This window comes from Enhydra lutris, unplaced genomic scaffold (genome assembly GCF_002288905.1).
Source record: "Enhydra lutris kenyoni isolate GAN:26980312 unplaced genomic scaffold, ASM228890v2 scaffoldscaffold1, whole genome shotgun sequence".
Classification (NCBI taxonomy): domain Eukaryota; kingdom Metazoa; phylum Chordata; class Mammalia; order Carnivora; family Mustelidae; genus Enhydra; species Enhydra lutris.
Window position 1 is genome coordinate 65,548,483 of NW_019154085.1, and position 26,281 is coordinate 65,574,763.

General features: G+C 39.4%; 1 protein-coding gene across 2 annotated transcripts in view; it reads left to right on the forward strand.

The window, feature by feature from the left end:
• LOC111145572 (ceramide synthase 6) overlaps positions 1–26,281 on the forward strand; it is a 327,517-nt gene that overhangs the window by 141,442 nt on the left and 159,794 nt on the right. For both annotated transcript variants that reach the window (XM_022500529.1, XM_022500519.1), the window contains exon 4: positions 25,973–26,030. In XM_022500529.1, coding sequence (XP_022356237.1) covers positions 25,973–26,030 — 58 coding nt within the window. The remainder of the gene's footprint in view (positions 1–25,972; positions 26,031–26,281) is intronic.

Consider the following 26,281-nt stretch of genomic DNA (forward strand, 5'->3'; position numbering starts at 1 on the left):
TTCACTCTTGCTAATAATGAGTGTGCAAGTACACTTAAGAACAAAGGAGACATCAATATAGTTTAAAATGAACACTGTCAGAATAAATCTAACTGTGAACCCCCAGGGTTTTTATTATATTGCTCTGAAAGACTTCTGAATTTAAGTAGTTTGTTAATCCCCCTCCCCAGATTTTTTCGGCTAAAAAACATTGTCGTCTAGAAGTAATTTTAGGACGACATAATTTGCTAGTTAGTATTCATCTGAGATCTGTGTAGCATTTGTTTGAGACTTTTATATGTAGTTTTATGTACGATAGAAGTTTCTAGATATAGTGGGAGAACCGTATGAAACCTTCTGGGTCATAAAGTGCCCACTTTATTGAGAACATTGTCTTGAACTTTACGTGTGACACCTGATTGGCAATCTGGGATAAATTTAATTGAATGTCGCAAATATGGAATTCGGAGTATAAGGGTGACGTGAAGCTGATGACACAGAGGTGCGCTCTTTCCCTTTAAAGAGGTTAGGACACTTGTAGTAAGCATAAGGCAACAACAAAAGTGGCTCTAAGGCAAAGGAGAATTAATCAATGCAAAAAGGGATTTCTAAAGTAAGCCCCTCAGAGTTTAGCGGGGAGGTTGGAGGTCAGGTGAGGAATATCAGGACAAGCCTCCGAGTTTGGGATGGGCTCTGGAGAAAGCATGCTGTTTTGGTGATAAATGGAGGCTTTCAGTGGAGGAGATGGTGTGGGGGTATATGTGAGAAACTAGGACTGAGTTCAGAATGGCAGGAAGAAAATAGAGTAGGTGATTGTGGACACGGCACTTTCCAAAGAAGAATGAGTATAATTGTGACCATTAGGTGAATTTCAACTTTCTTGTGGAATTGAGGAGAATTTTCCTTTCCCTTAAAGGATTTTTAAAGAAGGAAGGAAAGGAAGAGGGAAGAAAGCTAGCTGTGTTTTGAACTTATAGAGATATTTAGCTATGTGAACAAAATACGGAAAGCCTATGTTGGTGACTAGCACATTGCTTCTACTGTGTGAAACTGGATCTGACAGAGAGGAGGCTCTCTTACCCAAAACTCTCTTGCTACCAAGGACTGTGCATGCAGGAAGTACATAGAAATCTCTACCTGGCTCTTGCCCTGTTTCTCTCCAGCCAATCTTCTATTATCCTTTAAGGGTATACTTCCAGCTTCCTTACAAATTAATTTTTGTACTTGGTCATAATGTGTGGTTTGACACAGGGATATCTGCATTTTTATAGCTGGTCACTCCTTAACCAAAGTTTTTTTTGTCTCTAGTAGTACTTCAAATACTGGCAACATAACTGGTGTGGATTTGGAACTGGAATGGGCTTTGAAGTCAGATTCACCTATATTGAAGTCTGGCCTCACCTCATAGCAGCCTTTCTGGAACCCACCTACTGGTGATTTAGTGATGCTTTATCCCATTGTGATGTTGTAATGTTTGTAACTTGCACATGGAGGGCTTCTCTTTCCTTTTCTCCCTTCTCACCATAAGCATTATAAACGATAGTGGTGTCGGGTTAATCATGGGTTTTAACTTATCCAACTTCTCACCTTGTGATTAGGAAACAACCACACCTCCCTTGAAGTGAGAACCGCAAAGTCCATGTTGCTGTGCAGGCTTTTTTCACATGTGCCTTCGGTCTTGTGTTTCTCCTACTCTGCCACTTAACATCTGAAGCCTGAAGACACCTCAGTAATATTTATCTCATACGGCTTCCTGAGTTGGGATCATTTGTATATTTATTCCATTTTCCCCTTTTGACTGGAGGTTTTTTTTTTTTTTTTTTAAAGATTTTATTTATTTATTTGACAGAGATCACAAGTAGGCAGAGAGGCAGGCAGCGGGGGGCTGGTAAGCAGGTTCCCTGCTGAGCAGAGAGCCCGATGCAGACCTCAAACCCAGGACCCTGAGATCATGACCTGAGCTGAAGCCAGAGGCTTTAACCCACTGAGCCACCCAGGCGCCCTTGACTGGAGGTTCTTGACTGTATGTTCCTTGAAGGCATCTTTCCGTTTCCTGTGGTATCTAATACAGGGTCCTGCACTCATTAAATTTGGGGCTTGAATTAAATTGATCTGATGCCTTTATAATGCTTAAATATAAATAGTAGCCAAGTCCAGTTCATACTTTTTTGTAGCACTGGGCAAAGTTAACCATCATCCCATCTGTTTACCAATATACTACAAAATACCTTCAGTGTGTCTAGAAATATCCCACCCAAACAGATCTCATGGATTAATTTCCTCTCCTCTCCAGAGCAAATGTGGAACTTATTACCATGACATGTGAAGCTTGTCTATCCGTTTCTTCACACTCCCCACTGCCTAGTACTTATTACACTTCAGCCTACGCCCTATGATTCAACCAGGCAGATTGGCCAAATGTACTCCCCTTCACAAAGGTAGATAAAAATATCCATTGTCAGCTGACAGAACAGGTGGCTTTCTCTTACCATCTAGAATTCCATAAAAGATGTCAGCACAGTCTCCCACAGAAGGTCATGGCCTAATCTGGGAAACAATTTTGAACCAGCCCCCAGTACAATGTGGCTCTCAATACAGAATCCCTATTCCTCAATAAATCTTTATTTCTCAATAAAGAACCTCTGTGTCTTTTGTTGATATTAACTTATGATTTAAATTAAGGTTAATTTGTTATTTCTTGGCAGTGTTGCATGCTCATTTGCTGGTTGCTTGTTGACCTCTGCTTTCTGAAGACAAAGACCAGCGGTGAATTCTGATTAAATAGTTTCCTAGCACTAGTGCTCATACAATCCAGCCATCTCATTTTATAGGGGAAGAAATAGAAAATTCTTAGGTAGACACCAATTTCTTGGCCTTACCTTAGTACCATTTAAAAACAAATTTATTTTACAGGTCTTATATTTGTGTACATGTTTGAGGTTTAAAATATAGAAATAGAATATTTTAAATGATTCCAGAAAAGGAGGCATAGATGAAGTAAAATTTACTGCCTTCTAAGCCACAAAGTCATAAATACTTTAAATGGAATGCCAAGCCAGCAAAGTTGATTTAGACAGGGTTTGAGGAGGCAGTCAGTATGCTGTGTACATACTTTGATAGTAAGAGTGAGACAAAAGAAGATGGTGGTCACCAATACCAAGGGTATTGAATAATATAAGCATTGGTTGGTACTTTTTCCCCCCTTTCATTTAATAAGTGTAAGGAATTGATTTTCAGAACTTTTTTTTTCAGGTCAAGTGGTATATTAAAAATTAGTTTAGCAAAACTTAACATAGAAGTATTTAATAGATATATCTATTAATACAGTATATACTTGAGATATATCTCAAGTGCTACTCGAGAAAAGGTACATAAATTATGTATCTGTTATGGTACTTACTCTGTATAATTTCAGTATCTTCACTGAATGCATGAGTACTAAAATATTAGCCCATTGCTAAAAGCAATAGCTTTAATTAAATCCAAGTCTTTATGGCTTCAATAAATTTTAAAAAATCACCCACATCAACAGACCTACATATGTAGACTTTTTTACAGAGGAATGTGTAGATAAATAATATTTTCCAGTACCCAGAGGTATATAGTGCCAGTATTCAGAAGGTTTACATTAAGAATTCAGATATGTTGTTTGCTCCCAGGGAGCAGAGAATAAATAATATCTGTCCATGCAATGCCATCAATGGATATAAATTGACTTGAAATCATTAATCTCACAAGTTAACACCAAAGACAGGGTAAAATCTGATCTAGTAAAGGTCAAAATTGTGTTATTTTCTGTGCATCTGGGGATGGAGTTTGGGGTTTGACCTTGATACTCACTCATTGGGATCTGGACAATATTTGACTCCCAGCCACATCCTCTCAGACCTGAACAGGTCAGCATTCAAGAAGAATGTTTCCTATAACACTGCAATTCCACGGAAACTCTTTTGGGCACTGAACTATCTCTAAGACAGCATGAAAGCCATTACAGATGATTTATTCTGTGAATTTACATTTTGTGAAATGTGTAGACAGTTTGCCTCTATGTAGTTCAAAAGAACTGGAAAAGTCATCCTGTCCCCCTACTTCAACATTCTTGAGTAGTGAGCTGGTAACAGCCATCTTCCATTCTATGGACGGAGACACAGAAGTTCAGCCTCTGACTTCTCTATTACTCAGCTGCTGCTCAATGACTTCCCCCTTTGAATATTCAGGTAATGTTTGTGACACCATAGCATTTTTTCTGAGTGTCTTATCATGTTGAGAAAAGAGAAGTAAAATGTGTCCAAACGCACATTGTAGGTGGGAAATGTATGGACTCTCCCTCTGTATTTGAACAGGTCCCTTCCAATCAGCCCCACGGAGTCACCCTGAGTGACTTGGATGGCTATTTGTGTTTTCTCTTGGTAGGTGAGGGATTCAAAAAGAGCTTCAGGGTACTCCAAAGAATATTTATAACATTTATGGAGGACAAGTACAAGGAATGATAATCAGCAGACATGTAGGTAGATCAGTATCTGGGCATTGATTTTTAAATAGTTAAAAAAAAAAAATCAAAGAACGATTTGGCTAAATGGTACCTTGATTTTACCAGAGAGTTTAATGTTTGTGGATGTGCCATATTCACTGAAGTCCTCAGCACCCTTTCACCACCTTCTCTCACATGTGTGGCCTCTTAAGGCCCTATTCTGTCACAGATGTCAGTTAGATAGCTGCTTGTATGTATAGCGTCTGTGATGTGTTTTGTGAAGCAAAGCTGGGCTGCGGCTGTTGACCTCATTCCCAAAGAACCTTGGTCACTAGGAGACTGAGCCAGTAGTGGCTCAGAATGAGGAGATTTCTTAAACCAGGTAAGGTTAGGAAATGCTGTTTCGGCAGGTGAGCTTCATCTTTGGGGTGGTTATGTTCTGTCAGGTCTAGTGTTTGTATCTGTGTCTGGCTGTATATCTTAATCTCAGCACTTAGGGCCCAAGATAAGTAGTGAAACAAACTTTTCTGGTTTGTGTGATGGAACTGTGGAGAACTGTCATTAGATATGGTTTGGAAGGAAAGTGGAAAAAAATATGGTAAAAGAAGTCAAATGTGTTTAAGGGAATCAGTCGCTCAGAGAAGTCAACAAAGATTTCAATATTTTTACATCATCTGAAGCAGTTCTTGATTAGAGTGCCTTTGCTTCTAGACCTTTCGCTTAACCCTATTTCCCCTCCAGCTGGAAAGGGGTAAGCAGTATGGCTTCAAAGAACATGGCTTCACAAAGTGCTAATTCTACAGAGCTAATGTGTTTGAAAACATTGGTGTGGTATGATATTCGTGTGTGTGTGTATAGAGTGTGTGTAGGCCAGGAGGTGGCAAGTATGGCCAGTGGAATCTGGTCTGCCTCTGCTTTTGTATGACCTGTGAGGTAAGAATTCTTTTTTCATTTATAACTGGTTACATTTTAAATGGTTGTATAAATTATTACATAATATCTTTCATTTTGCCTGTTGGCCTACAAATCCTAAGTATGTATTGTCTAACCCTTCCAGAAAAAGTTTGCCAACCCCTAGTCTAGGGAGTGATGTCACAGGCATCTCTCCTGATTTTGATTATAACAAATTATAACAAATACCCTTTTGTTCCACTCTTTTAAATTGTTTTTCCAAGGTATTAAAACTAGCATACTTTAATAGAAATGTCTCATGGGTTTTTTTTTTGCAGTCTTTGCAGGAGTTAATGTAGGGGGCACAGCATTTAAAAAAAAAAAAAATCAACCAGTAGTCCTCACAATATATTTTGGGAGTATAAAAGGAGAATAGAACTCTAGAATGCCCTCCATGTGAAGCTGTTGGCTCTAGAGCTCATACTGAATGGAACATTTCCTAAGTGTGTGCTTCCATCATGAAATACTTGGGGCACCATTTTCTCTCTTCTTCAGTGTGCAGTGCTTTAGAACACATTGGAGAGAGAACCTAGTTGTGAATCATTCTCTTGTGAAGCAGAGTAGTGATAGGCAGCCAGGGTGGGCAGTCCTGCATTCAGCCAGAGCTGAAGCACTGTCATTCGTTTTAGCAGCTTTATTGAGGTATAATCTATGTACTGTAAAATTCATCCATTTTAAGGGTACTGCTCCATTATTTTTGGTAAATTTACAGAGTTGTACAAGCATTGCCATCCAATTTTAGAACCATCATCCCAGAAAGAATACTTGTGCCCTTTGTTCTCACTCCCTACCCCCTTTTTCCCTCAGCCCCAGGCAACCATTAATCTATTTCCTGTCTCAATGGATTTGCCCTTTTCTGGACACATCTCATATAAATAGAATCATCCAGTGTATGCTTTTTTGCGACTTGACTTCTTTCACTTGGTGTAATGTTTTTGAGTTTCATATATCTCATAGCATGTGCTAGCACTTCATCTGAACAAATAGATCCCATTTTATTTATCCATTTACCAACTGAGTAGACATTTGAATTGTTTGTGTTATTGACTATTGTAAATAATGCTGCTGTGGACATTTACATACAAGTCTTTGTGTGGACCTCTGTTTTCATCTCTTTTGAGTTAGAAACCTAAAGAGGGTTGCTGGGCTATATGGCAAATTTATGTTTAACTTTCTTCTTTTTTTCTTTTTTGACTTAAATTTATTTATTTATTATTATTTTTAATTATGTATGTTTAACTTTTTAAGAAACTATCAAACTGTTTTCTAAAACAGCTGCAATATTCTCTGATTCCCACCAGCAATATATGAGAGTTCCAGTTTCTCTGTGTTCTGGAAAACACTTGATAGTGTCTTCTTGATTATAGCCGTGCTACTGAGTATGAATTGGTATCTCATTGTGGTTTTCATTTTTTTATTTCCCTCATGAATAATGGCAAGTATCTTTTCATATGAGTATTGGACGTTCATATGTTTTTTTAAGTGAAATAGGCTGTTTGATCTTTTGCCATTTTTAAGTTGGGTTTGTCTTCTTAGTTTTAAGAATTCCTTATGTATTCTGGATATAAATTCATTATCAGCTATATGACTCAAAAGCGTTTTCCCAGACTGTGGCTTATGTCTTTTCTTAATGGTGTCATTTGAAGGGCAGTGCACTTTGAAACGTGAATTGTGAGTTCATGACATGAAAGTGGGTTCCAGTATTTTTCCTCATTTTAAGTATTTTACCAAAACTGAGGTTTGTGGGAGCTTGTGGAGCTCCGGTAATCAATTGGCAGTAGGGTTGATGATAGGGTCACACCTTTGGGAGGTATTCGTATTTTGGATACCCACCCTGTACTGGAGCTCTTGCCAGCTCCGGTTCACCTGATTTCTGTATCTGTTCACATTGCAGTTTCCATTTAGGGTGTGGCTCTCCAAGGTGACTTTAGGACATTGGTAAAGGAGAAGTAATGCTGGATGACTGGTTTCATCAGGAGGTATACTGCCTAAGGGTTTTCTCTCTTCAGGCCAAGGAACAGGGTTGCTCCTTTCCTGTTTCCCTCCTTTCCTCCTCCTACCTACTTGTTCTCAGCACTCATTCTTTATCTGTTTTCCTCTCAAGATTCCCCTCTGTGATAATGTAAAAAGTGCGATGGGGATTTAGGGGGGAAAGTTGAACATAAGAATTAGCTGTAAAAGTCTCAGGAAGCAGTTAGGTGGCACTCTTAGCCAGTAGATGGGGTGGTTTTAGGTATGGGTTAAGGGCATGCATATGCCACTTAAAAGACGTTGTGAGCTCAGGCAAGCTGCTTGATCTTTTCGTATTTCCTTCCACGTCTCTCAGGTGGGAGTTGTGTTAGCACCTACTTGTAAGGATTGGGGATTTAGATCTCGAAAAGTGCTTAGGAGTGCACCTGCTGGCAGTTCCTCAGTAGGTGGTCACTGTCATTTTTTTTTCTCATTGCTATTGTTAAATGTTCGATGGAGTACTGTTGTACAAAAAGCACAAGCTTCCGCGTCAGACATCCTGGAGGACATCTTGAGTTCGGTTCCCAGCTCTTCTATTTACCAGCTGTGCCATGTCCCACAAGCCATGTTTGCCCTCTTGCCACAGTCCTGCTCATTTAAGGGGCAAATACCAAGTGCCTGGAAAAGTTGCTGTGATGGAGCAAGTGGAGTTACACATGCTGCTGCACTTCGTGGTGGCTGGACAGTAGTGAGTGGTCAGTATATGTTTTTGGTCGTCACCTGCTTGTTCTTGATGGTATGGAGGCAGTGGTCAACAGTGCCAGAGAATCCTATAATCTTCTGCAGAGGGAGAAAGCACAGCACGAGTGGGGAAAAAAGAGGGGAAGTTTTGCAGAGAAGTGGTAAGTGGGATCTTAGAGGGGAGGCTGGTCTTGGGGAGATGACAAAGGGTAGTCAAGGCAGTAGGCCCAGATCTGCTGTTTCAGGAGACACAGACATTGAACTCCTGGGGACCAAGACAGCAATCTGAGCATGGGCGTTGATTACTGAAAGCCTCAAAGGCTAGACTCCATTCATAACAGTGTCTTGAGAGGTCTGCTTTTAGGAACCTCAATCTCACTATTAATGGGCAAAATCTTGGAGGCAGAGACCACCCCTAGGGACACTCAAAGTTTTAATTATTTACCCATTTAGAAAGAAGTCTTGGTTCTAAGAAAATCTGCATGCCGCTCTTTCACCAAAGACATGCTTGCTTTCCCATCTATCTCTTTCTTGGCAGTGCTACCCCAGTTAGCCTGAGGTTCGACGTGAAAGAACGTTTGTAATGCCAGGAAATAAAAATACTCTGAAGCATGCAGTGGAACAGAGAAAGAATGTATAGTTATGACGTTAGCGGTTTCATCCCAAATATGTACAACTGATGACAAGAAACCACTTGAGAATCAATTAATTTGCCATCTGAATATATACTTCTGCCTTGAATTACACAGTATCGATGTTCCAGGAAAAGTATAAATGTATTCTTTTTCTGTAATTTGAATTGTTTTCTTATATGCCATCATTGACGAGATGCTTTGAATGAGTGATTTGCTGTAATAACTCGTGGTACGTTTCTTACTGATCACCTCCCACACCCCGCAACGTTCCACTCCCCATGCCTTCCTTCTTTCTTTATAATTTCAAACTTAAAAAAAACGTTTATGATGAGCCCTGGGTGTTATACGTAACTAAGGAATCACTGACCACTACCTCACAAACTAATTATGTACTACACAGTGATTAACTGAACATAATAAAAAACACGTTTATGATCAAAACTTTGACAGTGTGATAAATATTTTTGTAATAATCATTTCTTGTTTTCCAAAGTGTGAACATTGATATACCTTTACTTAACCTTTTTTATTTAAAAAGGAAAGAGAAATAATAAGACTATAGTTCTTTCTGATAAGGGTTTGGTTATGTCAAGAGTACTTTAGCCCAAGTCATGTTCATTTCAAAAAGATTCCGACATAGGCCTGCCATGCTGAATTATTTCCGTGAGCTCTGGCTCCTGTATCCCACTAACAAAGCACAGGGAACTCCAGACTCTGAATGGCAGCCCTCTTTCCCCTTGTGTTGAGCAAGTGATGCCATGTGCGTTTCTCCCTCCTCCGTGTCAGATTGGGTATACTACTGGGCCCAATGGAACTTTCTCTTAAATTTATATTCTGTATGGTCTTCTGCTGTATCCCATGACTCTCTCACCCCAGCCCACCCAGAGAAGGGAAGGGTGTGCTGCCATCCCCATCTTCTTCTTCTTTTTTTTTTTTTTTAAGATTTTATTTATTTGACAGAGATCACAAGTAGGCAGAGAGAGAGGGGCAAGCAGGCTCCCTGCTGAGCAGAGATCCCGATGTGGGGCTCAATTCCAGGACCCTGGGATCACCCTGGGACCCAGGTGCCCTGATGCCTTCCCCATCTTAACAAGAATTCCAGATCTGGGGCGCCTGGGTGGCTCAGTTGGTTAAGCAACTGCCTTTGGCTCAGGTCATGATCCTGAAGTTCTGGGATTAAGTCCCACATCGGGCTCCCAGCTCCATGGGGAGTCTGCTTCTCCCTCTGATCTCCCCTCTCATGGTCTCTCACTCTGTCTCTCTCTCAAATAAAAAATAAAATCTTAAAAAAAAAAAAAAAAGAATTCCAGATCTGCCGTGGAAAGCCTCCATTCTCCAGGCATGTTTCCTTAGTGACACATGGGCACAGTGACCCAGAGATAAAGGTTACTATTCGGATATTGTCACAGACTGGGAGTCTGGCAGAGGATGTGAATGACTCCTTAGATTAGGTAATGCTTCCTTAGGTTGGCTTCTGTAGCCCCATCAAGAAACTCCTTTGTGGATTGTCAGCCATGACTTACTCGTATTTATAGTCCCAGCATCTTGTAATATGACCTGAAGTTTAGTCAGCCTTCAATATATTGTTCTTAATGAAAGGGTATCTGTTTGTTGGCGTCAAGTCGAATTTCTTTGATTTGAATTCTCTCCATTTTTGCTGGGTGGGCATTTTTCAAGAACCGAGCAAGAGTTCATTAGGCCATTAGAAAATGAGGATGAAATTTTACCCAGGAGAATTCCATGTGATAGGAAAGCAGAGAATTCTATCATAGCAGATTCATATGGTTTAGAGAATAATGGGAGACTAAAATCTCCCACCCGTCTCTGCCACATATAAAAGTAAAGCACTTAGAGCACAGGAAGTGAACTAGTAACCTCAAGTGGCATCTGGCTAGCAAGATGTATTTTATTTGGTCTGTGTGGTGTTTTATTTTTAATTGAGTTAATTACCAGTGCTAAAAGAAAACAGATTTCATAAAAAGCATCGGAAATATCAGATGGCCATCTTTCTCTGAAAAATGGGAAAAACCTGGCAATACTTGCATTTGCATTTTTTCTTGACATTTGACTGGCTCTTATTTCAATGGGGTATTGAAATTGCCATAGCTCTTGGCCCCATCTGTTCCATTGCCAAGAAACTGAGCACCAGCAGCCATTTATCCTCATACTCAGAGCTAAGCCTGACTTTCTTTTTCCTTATTTGCTTGACTTACCTGGTCCCCACAGGATTAAACTTGAAGATCTTGTTTAGAGCCTTTGGGTTTAAAGGTCTCAGATGATGACCCTGAAGTTCGGATATTTACTTTGTGGCTATAAAATATATGCGTACAAAGGAACATAGGAGTCCATGAATAAACATAAACTCGTTTTGTTCATCTGTACATCTTCAGTGGTCGATTTCTCTGCGTATCCTATCTTATTTATAACACCACATTGCCATGGAAATTCACTGCTGTACTTTCCACTTCCCAGCTCTCCTAAATTTTACTCCTAACATTTTCAGAGCCGCTTGTACAATGTGCAGATTTAGTGTAGTACCAATCTCAAGTGGTTTTGTAACATTAAATATTAAATAACTTTAAAACTGCAAACAAGGGAAAAATAAGAAGCCAAATCCTGACACATACATTTAATAAAGAAGCAACAAAGAGTCTCTCATTTACATGACCTGCTGCTCAAACACTGGAGTAGAATCAGGGTCTCCTCTACACCTGTATTTTCTTCAAATGTACTATGAAATGTCTCCTACTAGAGTCATACTGTGATTTAGTAGTCTGCCTGGCCATAGGCACTGGCCCCTGCAGGTAATCATAACACTTCACTGAGAAATCATTTATTGGTTGCCTTTCATATGCCTGCTATATACACCTAGTAATGGTGTATATAACTTTGTATATAACTCAGCTTGGTGGTTGCGTTATGGGACATGTGCTATGTGTATGTGTTGAAAGGCTATTCTGTATACGTTACAAGGATCATCTCATTTTAAACCCCACCCCTACCCTTTGAAGTAGGCGTTATTGTCTTCCTTTTTATTGATGAGGTTACAGAAGTTAAGGGAGTGCCCAGGGTCACACAGGCTGTATGAAACTAGGGATACAGAATTTCAGCCCCAGCCATGTGAACCCAGCCTCCCTAGTATTAGTCCTGAGTAGATCTAAGACACAGAGCTTTCCCTCGGAGCTGAAAATCCATCTGGTTGTTGGTCACTTAAAAGATAATTAGAATATGTATTCTTTAATAGTAGAGCAGTATATTATGGAGACAAACACTTCTGCCTGTGTAGGTGGAGACTAGAGAAAACTTCAGAAAGGTCAAGGTAAGTTTAGTCAGGTAAAGAGGAAGAGCAGTCCGTCTCAGGAGAGGAGAAGGGTAGGAGACAAGGTACTGAGGCATGAATGTGAATGGGCTATTCATGAGATGAAAGGCAGCCTTGATACCTGGGAAATGTAATATTTATAGGCAATACATGGAGACAACTGTGTATTCATTATTTCCAAAATTAGGGTTAAGATTAAATCAAACAAACAAAAAGGTAGAGTTCACGTACAATGGATCAGGAATGAAATTTGTTCAGGTCACCCTAAAGAGGGGATCCCAGGCTTGATCAGGGCAATATTTGATTAGCCTCTCTCAGCTAAGGCAAGGATAGGGGCACAGAGACATGATTTCCCTGTGGTAGAGGACATTCTGAGATGCAGGTTGGCTGAGGATGGTACAGCACTGAGGGGGAAAGAGTATTGGCTTCTGGAAAGACTTGCTTTCAGTGGAAGTGCCTCAGGCCATTTTAAGATCATCAACTTTTCCTGTTCTGTTTCTGTGTATTATAACTGGTCTGCTGATTATACTCTGGAATTCTTTGAAGATTTGCCTATAGGAAGAGAAGCTGTCATGCATAACAAAAGAAATATTCTGGACTGTATGGCTATTCTCTTTCTCATGATTAAATTAATCCGTTGACGCCTTGGCTTAAATGTCTGTCTGTGGAATTCAGTGAAGTCTAGCCCACCCCGAGAGAAAGAAAACTAGATGTGCTGCCCTGGGGCAGACGCTTGGGGAGGGTGGGGAGTAGGGGTGAAGCGAAGGGAATAAATGAAAGGAATATTTCCAAGTTAGAACTTTGAGATTGGATGACTGTTGGGATATAGTGGTTGAGGAGAAGGAGGCATGAAGGACAGGATGCTGAGAGGATAATAATGTCCTTGGCAGAGACGGAAGGTAGGAACAGATTGGATTTCTGGAATAAAGATAACACACCTTTGATTTTGAAGTTTGAGTCCATGGTGCCTGCGTTGGTGGAGTGTTCTGCCTTTTGGGTGTCCGGAGTCATGAAGCTGGTTTAACGATTGCACAGCAGAGGGGGATTGGGTGAGTTCAGTTCCAGGGAGCGTCTGGAGTGAAAAGGGGCTGAGGATGGAAGCTGGGGTGTCACTGATGTCAGAGAGGAGCACAGGCAGTCTGGACCCGGAGGCAGGGGAGGCAGGGAGGGGGGAGAGAAGGGTGAAAGAGCAGAGCGGCAGGGATTTAAGCAAAACAGAATGGCCAGTTTTGTCAAAGGCTGTAGGATCAAAGTAGAAGACTTAGACTTCAAAGCTTCAGAGGTCAAAGAGACCTTAAAGGTCTCCTTGCTTCCCCAGAAGAGAGTGTTCAGGTTGTCCAACATCACCCTGAGGGATCTGGGTGTGATTACAGTGTTTCCACTGGGGCAATCTCATGCTTGTCCCATGGTCTCTTGTTTCTTGTTCCTCAGAATAGCTTTGCCGTTAGTGTGGAATACTGTGTAATCCCAACTGGTAGGAGAGATTATGCTGGTGCTTCAAAAGTGGGCAGCTCACTCTCCCCTCATCCCCATGCTCACAGGGAAAAGAAGGTCCTCCTTATTTATTACACAGGGTGCTGCCATGTGACTATAGCCCACTCCTTACTCTATCAGTCAGCACGCAACTTGGATGGCATCAGCCAGTCAGCCAAGAATCTCACTGTGCGTGTTAACTGGGCTCGGTTCCGTGAAACGGCTTATTCTCCTATGCAGGAGTGCGGGTGACTGACTTTTTTGGGAAAAACCTCAGTGATGACAGATTGTTAATCCAATTATGTCTTTTTCTGTAAGAGAGGAATGATCAAGAACATCCTCCTTTCCAGGTAGAAGATAATAGGTCAGAAGTCTGTATTTGTTTCTGGTTGGAGGATCCTTGACGTTCATGGATTTAACTTTTATTCGTACATATGTACACACATACATAGACCTGTATGTATATACATATAGACATCTATTTACATAATATACATGTGTGCGTGTGGGTTTACACATATACGCATACATCAACGTCTATATCTATATGCAGAAATACATATTCTTCACAGACAATTTAAAAGTCCAGGAGGAGAATGTGGCAGTGAATAGGCTAAAGTAGTTGAGAGATGAGAGGCGGGGTGGGCATAGGCAGAAAAAAAGATTAAAAAGAAAAAAAGAAAAAGATCCAGGAGGTAAGATGTGCTTTTAAATGTTTGCATGGGGAGATTGGTATGTCAGGGCAAATAAATTACGAATGAGCCCAGTCAGCAACAGGCTCCATTCCTGTCCGTCTCTCTCTGTTTAATCTTTTTTGCCTCTTCCCACTGAAAGCTTGCAACTCTGATAAATAGATATTTTACTCCCCAATTTCAGATGAGGAGACCAAAGCCATTTTATACTAGAGTCACAGGCAGGATTTAGGCATCAGTGGAGGGGCCCACTGGTATTCCTGAATCGGATCTGCTCAGCCCCACATCCAGTTATGAGAGGTGTATTAGAGCCCAAAACTGACACCAAACAGGGGGATAGCAAAGGTCACACTCGTTTCCTTCTTAAATCAAAAGTACATACATTTTGAAAACTTCAGTAGCATTAGTTCCTGTTTTCTGCTTTCTTGTGCTATCCCAGCATCAGTGCTGAACAAATAGCTCTTTGTCTTCAGTCTGCTTTCATATTAAAACACACACACACACACACACACACACGCACGCACGCACACACACAATGAAACCACTTGATGTTCAAGGAACACGTAACATGAGTTTGACTCTAGATGAAGATAAATATTTGGCTGTTTTGCTTCAACCACATGCTTAAGAAGCGTAACGTTTGCAAGTGCATGCTCCAAAGTCATATCGACGGAGTTTATTTTTAGCAACAGTGGAGCAATCTTGGTTTTATTCCTTTTTTTGATCTTTATCCTAGACAAGTATTCGTTGGAAAATGCGTATTTATCTTTTTTCTGATCTCCACAAATCCTGGGCCATTCACATTTGAGTGCAAATGGACTTTAAGCTCACAATTGTAAGTTGAGTCTATATTGAAGGGAATTCTGGGAGCAATGAGAGATTTTATAGGAAGAGTGAATGACCCAACAGAAGTGTAATTTGGAGACCCTGATTTTTGGCAGGTGTCTTTTGTGCAGATTGTGGGGTACTGGCACTGGTGTTGATGAGGGACAAATGCCAGTGACCTTGAACTCTAACTTGCCAGGTGTTTGACAAGAGAAGTCAACCCGGAGAGAAAAGGATAGACCCCAGTACAAAATTGAAGAAAGAATCAACATAATTTAACTGCTAAGTAGAGCTTATGAACAAAGCATAAGAAAAAACCATCCAGATCAAAGTAGTTAAACCCAAGAAACTGAACACAGTAGACTTAGAACTAAGTATAAAATGCAAATGATATTTCCAATGGCACTTTGGCCCTAAAAGTACAAATGTAATGACAGGAAAAGAGTACAATTAATTATGATGCTGAGGAAAGGCTGCTTGCTCTGGGCGATGACATGAAGAGCAAGTCCTTCATGGTTTCCAGGTGCGGGAGAAGGGAAAGACAGTCATTTCATGTTTTTACTGAACCTAGTTCTTATTCACACTATCTTTTTTCTAATGAACTATTTTAAAGTACAGAGACTGACATAACAAGGACCCACTCTACTCTCTCTAATCCTGTTTTTTTTTTTTTTAAGATTATTTATTTATTTATTCGACAGACAGAAATCAGAAGTAGGCAGAGAGGCAGGCAGAGAGAGAGGAGGAAGCAGTCTCCCCGCTGAGCAGAGAGTCCGATGTGGGGCTCGATCCCAGGACCCTGGGATCATGACCTGAGCCGAAGGCAGAGGCTTTAACCCACTGAGCCACCCAGGTGCCTCTCTAATCCTGTTTTAATGAATTAAAATATTACAGAAGCAGCTGAAGCTCCCTGGACGCCCCTCTTTGTTCTCCACCTTCCAGAGAGCATCTCTAACCTGAATTTGGTGTTTTTATTCCCTCCTTTATTTTCATGGCATGCATATATGTGTATGTGTGCGTATGTATAGGAATATATACATATATATGTATATAAACACACACACATATATAAATATATACATATATATATTTTTTTTTTCTTGAGAGAGAGAGCACAAGCAGGAGGAGGGGCAGAGAGAGAGGGAGAAGTAGACTCCCTGCTGAGTAGGGAGCCTGATGTGGGCTTTGACTCCAGGACCCCCAGATCATGACCTGAGCCAAAGGCAAATGCTTAACTGACTGGATTTAGTGAAGACTATTCTGCTCAAATTAAGTCCACATTTGACCTGAGAATGAAAAGTGAATAGGTTTGACTTACTTCCAACCTCAGTGACTTTGCATTGGTAAGTCTGTTGCTTCTCAAACAGAAACAGCTGAGCCTTTAGCAAATGAGGAAAACCATTTGGAATGACAGAGTAAATTATTGATGGAAGTAGCAATAATTTCAGGAAATGTTTGCTTTGAGGCTAAAACTCAAGTCTGTGTAATCAGTCCATGGGACAAATAACATCTTTTCTCATAACTAGGGTATTTCATTGGACTCCTAAACTAATGAAAGTTTTGAAAGCTATTATGGGAATTTAGATTATATCTCAGAGTTTCCAAAAAATGGCAATTTTCATCTCCCCCTTATTTCATTCTTTAAGATACATGGGACATTTTCCAAACTACAGTCAATTTACTTTTTTCCCTAGTTAATGAACATCTCTCTTGTATGCAGGTAATAAAGTTAGTATCCCAGAGACAGCTTGAAAGGAGAATACTGACTCAAAGGTCATGTTACAGCTTAAAAAAAAAAAAAATTCTCAGATGAAACTTATCAGTTAACTAAGTCTTAGGTCAATCCCCCACCCACTTTCACATACTGTACCCTGATGGTAAAGAAAAATAAAACTAATCCTTGGATGGAGGCACTTTGGCTAAAAGCCTGTGGAGCAAGAGAAAAATAGGTCGTATCTGCATCATTAACATGAGTCATTGATGTCTGAGGGTTTTGTTAGACCTATAATTGCCAATTAATTAAAAGGCCTTACTTTGTTCTACAAACCAAAAATCCAGCCAACCAACCAGTCACCCAAAGTTCTGAAATCTGTAGGTGGCTTTGTAAAAAAGTTAGGTGTTGGTTTAATTTCCAAAAGTCTTTATTTATACACTACTGAACACCATTCTGCCTCCTCAGAGAACAGGCTGTGTGTCGGGTATCCGCTGAGTATTTTCTGGAACTTAGGATGTGGTCATCCATTTCCAGTCTTGACGTTAAGGCCAAGATATAGATGGAGACCTAGTGTGAAAAACAGGGACACACGTTTTCTTTCACCAAGTTACTGAGAATGTAGGTGAGCGGCACAGTTGTCTGGACCCAGTGTTCTCATCTGTAGAACAAGGGTGTGGATGGACTCTCTAGTTGTTAAGAACAACCCCAGTTACGAGGAAATAAAAAATGGAGGATGGAGACCTCCGATTTGTGTGCACAGAAATATGTTGATGTTATAATGAAACACCGGCAAGACCAAACAGTTGGCTTTGGTGAGCTATTATCCCACTTAGAGTAAGCAGTGAATGTTCTCAACACCAATTCTGATCAGGATTCTGGCTAAGTCATTGCACTTGGAGGGCGCGCTTTATATACGCAGAGAAAGGAAGAGACAACAGAGTGAGTCTTACTTGCCCTCTTGCCTTAGCATAGAAGGAGAGCTGAAATGGGGGTGGGCCACTGTCAGAGTAATTCCATGGGTTTTGTGTTCATGTGCTGAGAGAGCGAGCTGTGCAGGAAAGTTGCTCATAATACAAAAATAAGCTTTATTTTAATTTTGTATTAAAGTAAAGAGATTTAGTAGTGAGAAGCATGGTCTCTGGCATGAGCCTGTCTGGATTCAGATACCAAATTCACCACCTGCTACCTGTGTTCTTAGGCAAGTTACCTAATTCCCCTCTCCTTATCTGCAAGATGGAAACGACAGTGGCATCTGCCCGTATGGTTCTCATAAAATGTAAATGAGATGCCACATACAAAACTCTTAACGATGGTATCACGCATAAAGTAAGTGTTCAAGAAATGCCTGCTCTTGTCATTTTTAAAAAGTAGATGGGTGATCCTCAAAGAGAACCTAGTAAGTAGAAAGACAGTTCACCTTGTAAGGAAGACTTGCTATTGAGCTTGAAACCACAATTACTTCACTTCAAAACTTTGTGCAGGTGAACATGTCAGATATAATACAGAAACCCCTTGGAAGGGTTTTAGAAGTCCAGTTGTACTTGACTGAAGAAGTGACAAAATATGAATATGTTTAGGTTGTAGCTTTGTCCATATCTTAGGAATGTCATCAGCTCTGAGTTTTTAGTAGAAAAACAGGAATTTAATCTACTTTGTACTTTGAGGTAAAAGGGTGGGTTTATGTATTTTAAAGTATCACTATAATAAAATTTACACTAATGTATCTCAAAATATATCCTGCTCATTTATCGTAATTTTACTTTATTTGTAATAATTTACAAGATATGGTGGCATGATTTATATTAAAATCTTAAACTTTATGGAAGGAAAGATAGAAGCTGTACTTTTCTTCTCTTCATGTATTTGATAAGAAATGAGTTAATCCTTGTTTGTGATAGTTTAGATGATGGAACAGCTAAAATGAGAAATGTCTCAAAAATAATGAATTCCATATTATATGCTAAATTTTTGTACTCTGTGCCTTAGTTTTGTACTCAATAACAATATTTTCATATTTTCATGTACATTTCAGTGTTAACTCTCTTTGATTCCAAATTACTACTATGTTGATAATTTTTAAAATTACATTAGCAGGAGTGCCTGGGTGGTTCAGTTGGTTAAGTGGCTGCCTTTGGCTCAGGTCATGATCCCGGGGTCCTGGGACCGAGCCCCACATTGGGCTCCCTACTCAGCGCAGAGCATGCTTCTCCCTCTCCCTCTGCCTACAGCTCCCCCTCTTGTGCTCTCTCTCTCTGTGTCAAAAAATTGCATTAGCAGTATTTGGCATGTCTTCCCCCTTTCTTATTTATATTTTTGCATAGTTCCTAGAAATAGCTGATAACATTATTAGATTATGGACTACTTTGGTTAAAATAAACTTTAAAATACATAAAGGGAGTACCTATACCTTTAATAAAAATTCAGATGTCAGTTTAGAAGCTGTTCTTTGCAAAACACAATGTTTGCTTTCAGAAATACAAAGATAAATAAGGCTCCGTTTTACCTACTTGGAACTCACAAGCAAGTCAAATCAAAGTGTAATCAAAGATGAGGTAGAGAGGTAAAGAACACACCATCAGAGAGAGACTTACAGTGCTTTCAGTGTTGCAACATTCGGAAAAGGTAGATTCATAGACTAACTATAGCACTTGACATAAATCCTGAAGGAGGAATAGTATTTCAGCAGGTAGAGAGGATGATTGGCTAAAATGGAGAATGGCCCCCGGGTAATTACTGTTGATGTTAGCTGACAAGCTCTATATTATTTTAGCTGCTCTGGTATTGAATAAAAGCACCAGTGCAGTCCTTCCCTGTCTCTAGTTTTGCAGGCACCCAATTTCTCTTGATCAGGAGAGACTCTTCTCATTATGTGGTGTCCATTAACGTTCCTTGAATTAAAGATATGATTTTAGCTGAATACACTGTCTTCAGTGTTCAAGAGTATTCAGTTCAGGAAGAGGTAGCATCCCATAATGGTTAAGAGCTAGGATGCTGGAACCAGCCCACCTAGTTTCCAGGCTTGGCGGTCTCCTTTACTAGCTATGTGACCTTCAGCACTTTCGTAAGCCATTTGGTCCTTGTTTCCTCAGCCAAAGAAAGGGAGAGCGGGCATGATGATTATAGTACCTACTTTGGTGTTTAGAATAGTTTCGCTAAATGACTTCCTATCTGTAAAGTGCTCAGAAGAGCTTCTGGAATAGGAAGTACGCCATAATTGTTGTAAGCAAAATGGCCGCGTCTGCCTACCTTGCACTGCCTAGGACGGTGTGCTCAGTTGAGCACTGGGGCTGCTCTGAGTGTTTTCCCTGCTTCATCTCCCTACAGCTGAGGATCCTGGTGCCATTTGTGACCCCTGGCAGGAAGACGCAAGAAGTCAACTCTCCCTACTTTCATGGCACATTTTATTCGTCTTGATTTTAACAAAGAGCCCTTTCAGCCTTGTTGTCTAAGGACAATAAACCAGATTCAGTGGGTGGTCATTTTTATTAGCTTTCCATTCTAATTTTCAGGTTTGATGGATATAAAAGGTTTCCATGTCCAAACAAATGTAGCGGAACACATTGACTTCTCGAGGCAAAAGAAGTGCACTGTAATTCTGTGGAATTGGAGAGGGGGCTTTAGAGTCTGCTGCTGGTGTCCTGGTTTTGCCACCTAGCAACAATGTAGCAACTCTGCCTTGGGCAACCTAATCCCTAGGTTTCTGTTTCCAGGAGAGGTTGCTGCCTTGCTGAGTCTCCTCTGAGGGAGTCTTTCTGGCATCCTGGGGTGCTTCTGAGCATTGTCCACTGACAGCTGAGCATCCAGCTTTTTGATTCTGCTAACCAGGCTGACACTTTCTGCTTTGCAGCCCCCCAAAAGAGAGGGTGGTGGTTCTTACTCCGCTTTCCTGTGGCCTTGGGAACTGATGCTTCACAAAATGCCTCTTCTGCCTGTTTAGTGCTACCTTCATGTAAGGCACAGAGGTCATTTATTTTCACCATCTTTAACCAGGCTTTAGGTTTTTAAGAAACCCTTCTTTAACTTTATTTCCATTATTACCGTAACAACAGTGTCTTTTGAAATTTCTCTGTATGAATAAGTTTAATGCTTCCCTTCTCCATCCCTGCTTTCTAAATGAAAATACTTATGACCTAAGGATTCATCCCCTGGTTATTGTTAAATATTTTATATGAATTACATTGTCCCTGAAGGGCGATAGCATTTAATTTGCCCATGAAATTTAGGGCAATTATTTATGTTGCTAACCCCAGTCGTTTTATTCCAAAATTAGGCTTTTTGTATTGTAAAATATTGTAAAATAATTTTTATTTGTATCTTGATGGGTTGGAATTAAGCTAAGTAATATTTTAGTAGAGGTTAGTAAGTATGGTATTTTCAGAGCCTTGGTCTGTGTGAGACTGCTTTTCCTGTTCCTTCACAACTGAAAGGCAGTTTGGATGGCAGTGGCTATCTCTGACTGAGTCTTCTCTTTGTTTTGTAGGTTAGTAATACAGGGGACAAATTTAAGTCCAATTGGACATTTATTTCCTTGATGGTAATTTATTTTCATTTGATTTTTGTGTTGACTTATTTTTGCTTTTATGCCTGGTACTAAAGAATTTTTTTTTTTAAACCCAAGGATTCAAAACTTCTGTCAGAATATGGCTTTGACTTGATATAATTTGAAATACAATTTAGTCCTCTTTTTTTTCCATTCAGATTTTGTTTTTTTTTATACAGTCTTTGATTATTTCAGTTCTGCCGTCATGTTTTCTCAGAAACAACTATAATTAGACTTGATTTTTCTGGTCCTTCAGATCTAGTCTTCTTTCATCTATTGGTTCCTTTCTCTGGTCATATGGGGCTGTTTGTCTTCTACATCAATTATTTGATTTTACATAGTACACATCTCCATTTTTCTCTCTCCCCCTATGTGGGTAATATTCTGTCCCTTCATTTTTAGAATCTTTGTACTGGATCTTTATTTCGCTTCGATTCTCTTTTTATCATACCCGGTAGTCATTTATTGATTATGGCTTTCTACTTTGGTCTTTAAGGGACATGTCTTCTGGTATCGTATTATCAATGCCAAATACTTTTCTAAAAATTACATCTGGTTCCTCTAGGGAGTTGTTTTTAGGAGACAGGTCTTTCTTTGACGCTTCAGCATGCTCTTTTTTCTTTCCGTATTTATGCACTACTTCTTGGTAGACCTACGTTGACATTTAGCTCTTACTTTCATTCCTGAATTTGGCAATATCTACCGAGACCCCGTTCACAGAGAGGGTGAGGGGATTGCCCTGGGCCCCACCCCCTCTCTGCCGTCCTTTTGTTTGCTGTTAAAAGTCTTCTTTCAGATCTCAGACCTTGTAGCAGTTGATGTTTGCAGGCCCTGGCCTATTTTCTGTGGTCTAGAAGAGTTTTGTATAAAGCAGCAATGGCTAATGCCTTGTTTTTCATACTCTCTGTAGGGATTATTAAACGATGCTAACCCCCAGAATAAATACCATCACGGATCATCTTGTCTCTACATCTGCCTTTCTGCAGCTGAAACCCCGGGATGCTACATATTTCCCTTTATTCCCACTTACCTTTTAAAAGTAGCAGTCACTAACCGATAGGGTGGGGGAGACTCTCCTCCTGCCCCAAAAAGCCTCATGGCGGAGAGGAGGTTTCTGACCATACAGATTTTTGCATTTGTATCCGGGATGGTAGAAAGCAGAGAAAGGGAGATACGCTAAGATATTCCTACTTCCTTCAGGATTCATAGCTTGTTTTTCTCTGCCCTGAATTATATCATTTTAAAAATCTAATTTTATTGTTTGTTTCCTGCTGTAAAATTCTCTGATTCCTGCTATAGGTTGAAGGCTATATATCTATACACATAGATATATATATAGATATAGATATAGATATAGATATAGATATATATATATAGAAAGAGAGAGATATATCTATATAGGCATATAGATATATATAGATCTCTCTCTATACACACACACACACACACACACACACGCACACACTTTTTTGTGGTTGTGTGCAACTTTATTTACCTCTTGTTTTATAGGTATTTTAATGGGAGGTTGGGGGAGGTTATCCATCAGGAGGCTGTAGCTAGACATCATTTAAAACTATAATTTATATGAAACTACACACATAAAAAAAAGTTATTATGCATGTAGCAGAATGCTTGAAAATTTTGCTTCCTGCAAGTATTTTGTAGAAATAAACTCTGCCTTGTAAATATTCATCACAAATTGTTATTCAAATGATGGAGGCATTGGTGTCCTGTGATAGAACCTAGATCTTCTGAAAACTGGGTCAATTTAGTGAGGAAATAAAATGCAGGTACATTAAGTGATTATAGGAATTCCAATGACTTCCATAAAGTTTTTATTATACATAAAAATTGCCTGATCACTGCCTACTAACTGAAGAGTTTTAGAGCTGAAACAGCTGTTATAAATCATTTAATCTGGGAGTTGCAAATTCAGTTGCCTTCAGAGGCCAGAAAAGTGACCTGCATATGCATGAAGTAGGTTGATTTAATACATTGGGAAGTGGAAGAGACTGGAGACAAGTGGAGATTACTTGTGCCATCAAATCCTTGGGTTGTATTACCAAAAGAGTGTAATATAAACCCACTCTCCCATTAGAAAGGTGAAACTGAGGGGCGCCTGGGTGGCTCAGTGGGTTAAGCCGCTGCCTTCGGCTCGGGTCATGATCTCAGGGTCCTGGGATCGAGTCCCACATCGGGCTCTCTGCTCGGCAGGGAGCCTGCTTCCCTCTCTCTCTCTGCCTGCCTCTCTGTCTACTTGTGATCTCTGTCTGTCAAATAAATAAATAAAATCTTTAAAAAAAAAAAAAAAGAAAGAAAGGTGAAACTGAGGTCAAGGAATAATAGATTTGCCCAAAGTTTGGAGATTCTCTGTGCCTGAACCAAAACCAACTACATAGTTTAGTGCCTAGTGCAAAATAAAATGTGGGGTCTCTTGTTCAGCAATTATGAAGAATTTCAAGATAGTTCCAGCAAAACATTAAAACCAAGCATGGAACCCTGTTGTTGTCACTTACGGTTCCTGGTCTTCACTTCTGATCTAGAATTTATATATCCAGACAGAAAGAAACATACCAGCACTCCCATCCGTAACCACCAAAAATCAGTAATGGAGAAATGGTTAAAATTAAGTCCTTGATACTATAGTAAGTGAACCACCTTTACCTACAAGAGGGCTTTTCTGTATCATTTGCAAGTTTTCATTCACTTATTTTACTGCTTCCATCCGTTTTTATTGTTTCTTCCTGAATTCAGGTTTTATGAATTATTAGTTGAAGATTTTCAACCCTGAAGTTCAAAGCTCTTCTCTAAATGTTAGTTCTGGTTTGAATTCCAAGATGTTTGAAAGGTTAGCCAGCCTAGGATTGAAACTCTGAGGGACCGTTGTGTCTGCTGTTGGGTCTAACTCAGCTCTCAGAGGCCCCCTTACCATTATTCTTTTCCTCTTACCTGCAGAAGCTGTCATTTTTTTCAGAATATTTTATATGAAATGTGAGTCCTCTCCTAAAATCACCTCTTCCTCCCTTCCCTCTCCACCCCCTCTTTTTTTTTTTTTTTTTTACCTTATTTGAAAATTTTACATGGCTTGCAAACACATGAAACAATGTACCTCCTGACTGACTGAGGTTGACTAGTCCCTTGTTGTGTTCTTTTATAACTTGTAAGCTGATTGAGGTTGACTAGTCCCTTGTTGTGTTCCTTTATAACTTGTAAGCTGATTGAAGTTGACTAGTCCCTTGTTGTGTTCCTTTATAACTTGTAAGCTGATTGAGGTTGACTAGTTCCTTATTGTGTTCCTTTATAACTTGTAAGCCATAGAACTACTAACAGCACAACCTCAGAAATGCTAATGAGTGAAACTTAGCCAACTTTGAAAGGCATAGCTATTCACAGTCAGAAAATATAAGAAATAATATTGGGAGTTGAGTACGAGGGTAAACCATACAGAGATATAATATATAATTTATATAAAGTCTTTATATTTACACAAAGTCTTATGTACATATTTTAAAAATTTTAGGTACCTCACACTAAATATTTCACTGTAAATCCCCTAAAAACAAGGACATTCTCCTACATAGACTGTAATACAGTTCCCCCATTCAATAAATTTAACATTTATATAATACTGATCTCTAATTTAAGATTCATATTCAATGTTTTACATTGTCCCAATAATTTTTGATATTGTTAAAAAAAACATTTCCTAATCTATCATCTGTTTATTTTCTATGGGGACCACTTTACAAAATCTTTAATTTTGATATCAAATGCATGAATTTTCTTCCTAAGTTGAGGTCTTAAAGTCTTATTTAGAAGTTTTTGCCTATCCCCAAATTGCATAGATGTCTTCCACCAATTTCCTCTGTTAGCTTTATAGTTTCACCTTTCAGATTTAGATCTTACATCTAAGTGTGGTTTATCTTTGTAGGGGGTAAAAAGTAGGGCTTCAACTTTTTTTTCTCCCCTGCTAACATCAGCACTGTCTACCGAAAGTCTTATATTTTAAGGCTTACACATTGAATCATTTAAAATTGAAAGAGAACCAAAAATGGTTTTCCTCACTAAAAAAATGAAAGTCTAACTAACAGCTAGATACACAGTTTGGGGTTGTGTAAGGTTGTCATTAGTGGTCATGTATCGGGTGGATGACTTAGATTCCGAGTGGGTTCCTTTAGCAACATCCACGAAGATGTTGGTAAGTATTTGTTAAAAGATGAAGGAAAAAAATCTTACCTGATTTAACAGTACTAAGGCTTTTGTTTTTAAAACAAGTATGAACTTCAGTTAAGTCAAGCTGTTTACTTAGTATCTGAATTAGACAAGGAATTCAAAACAGTCTTATGTACCTTTGTATTGTTGAACTGAATGAACTCAGAAGCTTCATGAGTGATTAACAAGAGGAAATGCATATGTTGGAGAGAGATGAACAGATGGGCAAATACAGTAACTGGAAGAAAATTTGTTATGAATTATTGATATTTAAGATTTTGCAATAAGGCATCCATATGAGTGTGGATGTGTTCAGCTAACACGGAAATTGCCCATTAAACTTAATCCCTGGTTGGAGCAGTTGGGGGAGGGGGGATTTAATGGACTTTCTTTCACTCATGTGTTGCAGAATACTATGCTATGAAATATATAAACTGAATGTCATAGAATGTTTTTTTAAACTTCTACAGGTGGAGATTTTCATTTTCCCTTTATGTATTTACCTATGGAGTCCGGTTCCTAAAAAAGGTAGGATCTGCCAAGTTACTTTATATAATTCTTACATAACTGTAAGCCTATATCTCATTTTTTGTGTGTGACATAGTAGTATTTTAAATAATCGTAACAGGTGTCCTAAGAACATTTGTGCATTTTTCTTTGGCTTATAAAAATATTTGTAGTTTATCCTTTATAGTAAATATTTTTTAGGCAAATACCAAAAATATCTTTGAAAATAATTTATTTTGCCCGTGAAAGATGTTGCATGACCTCTGACTATT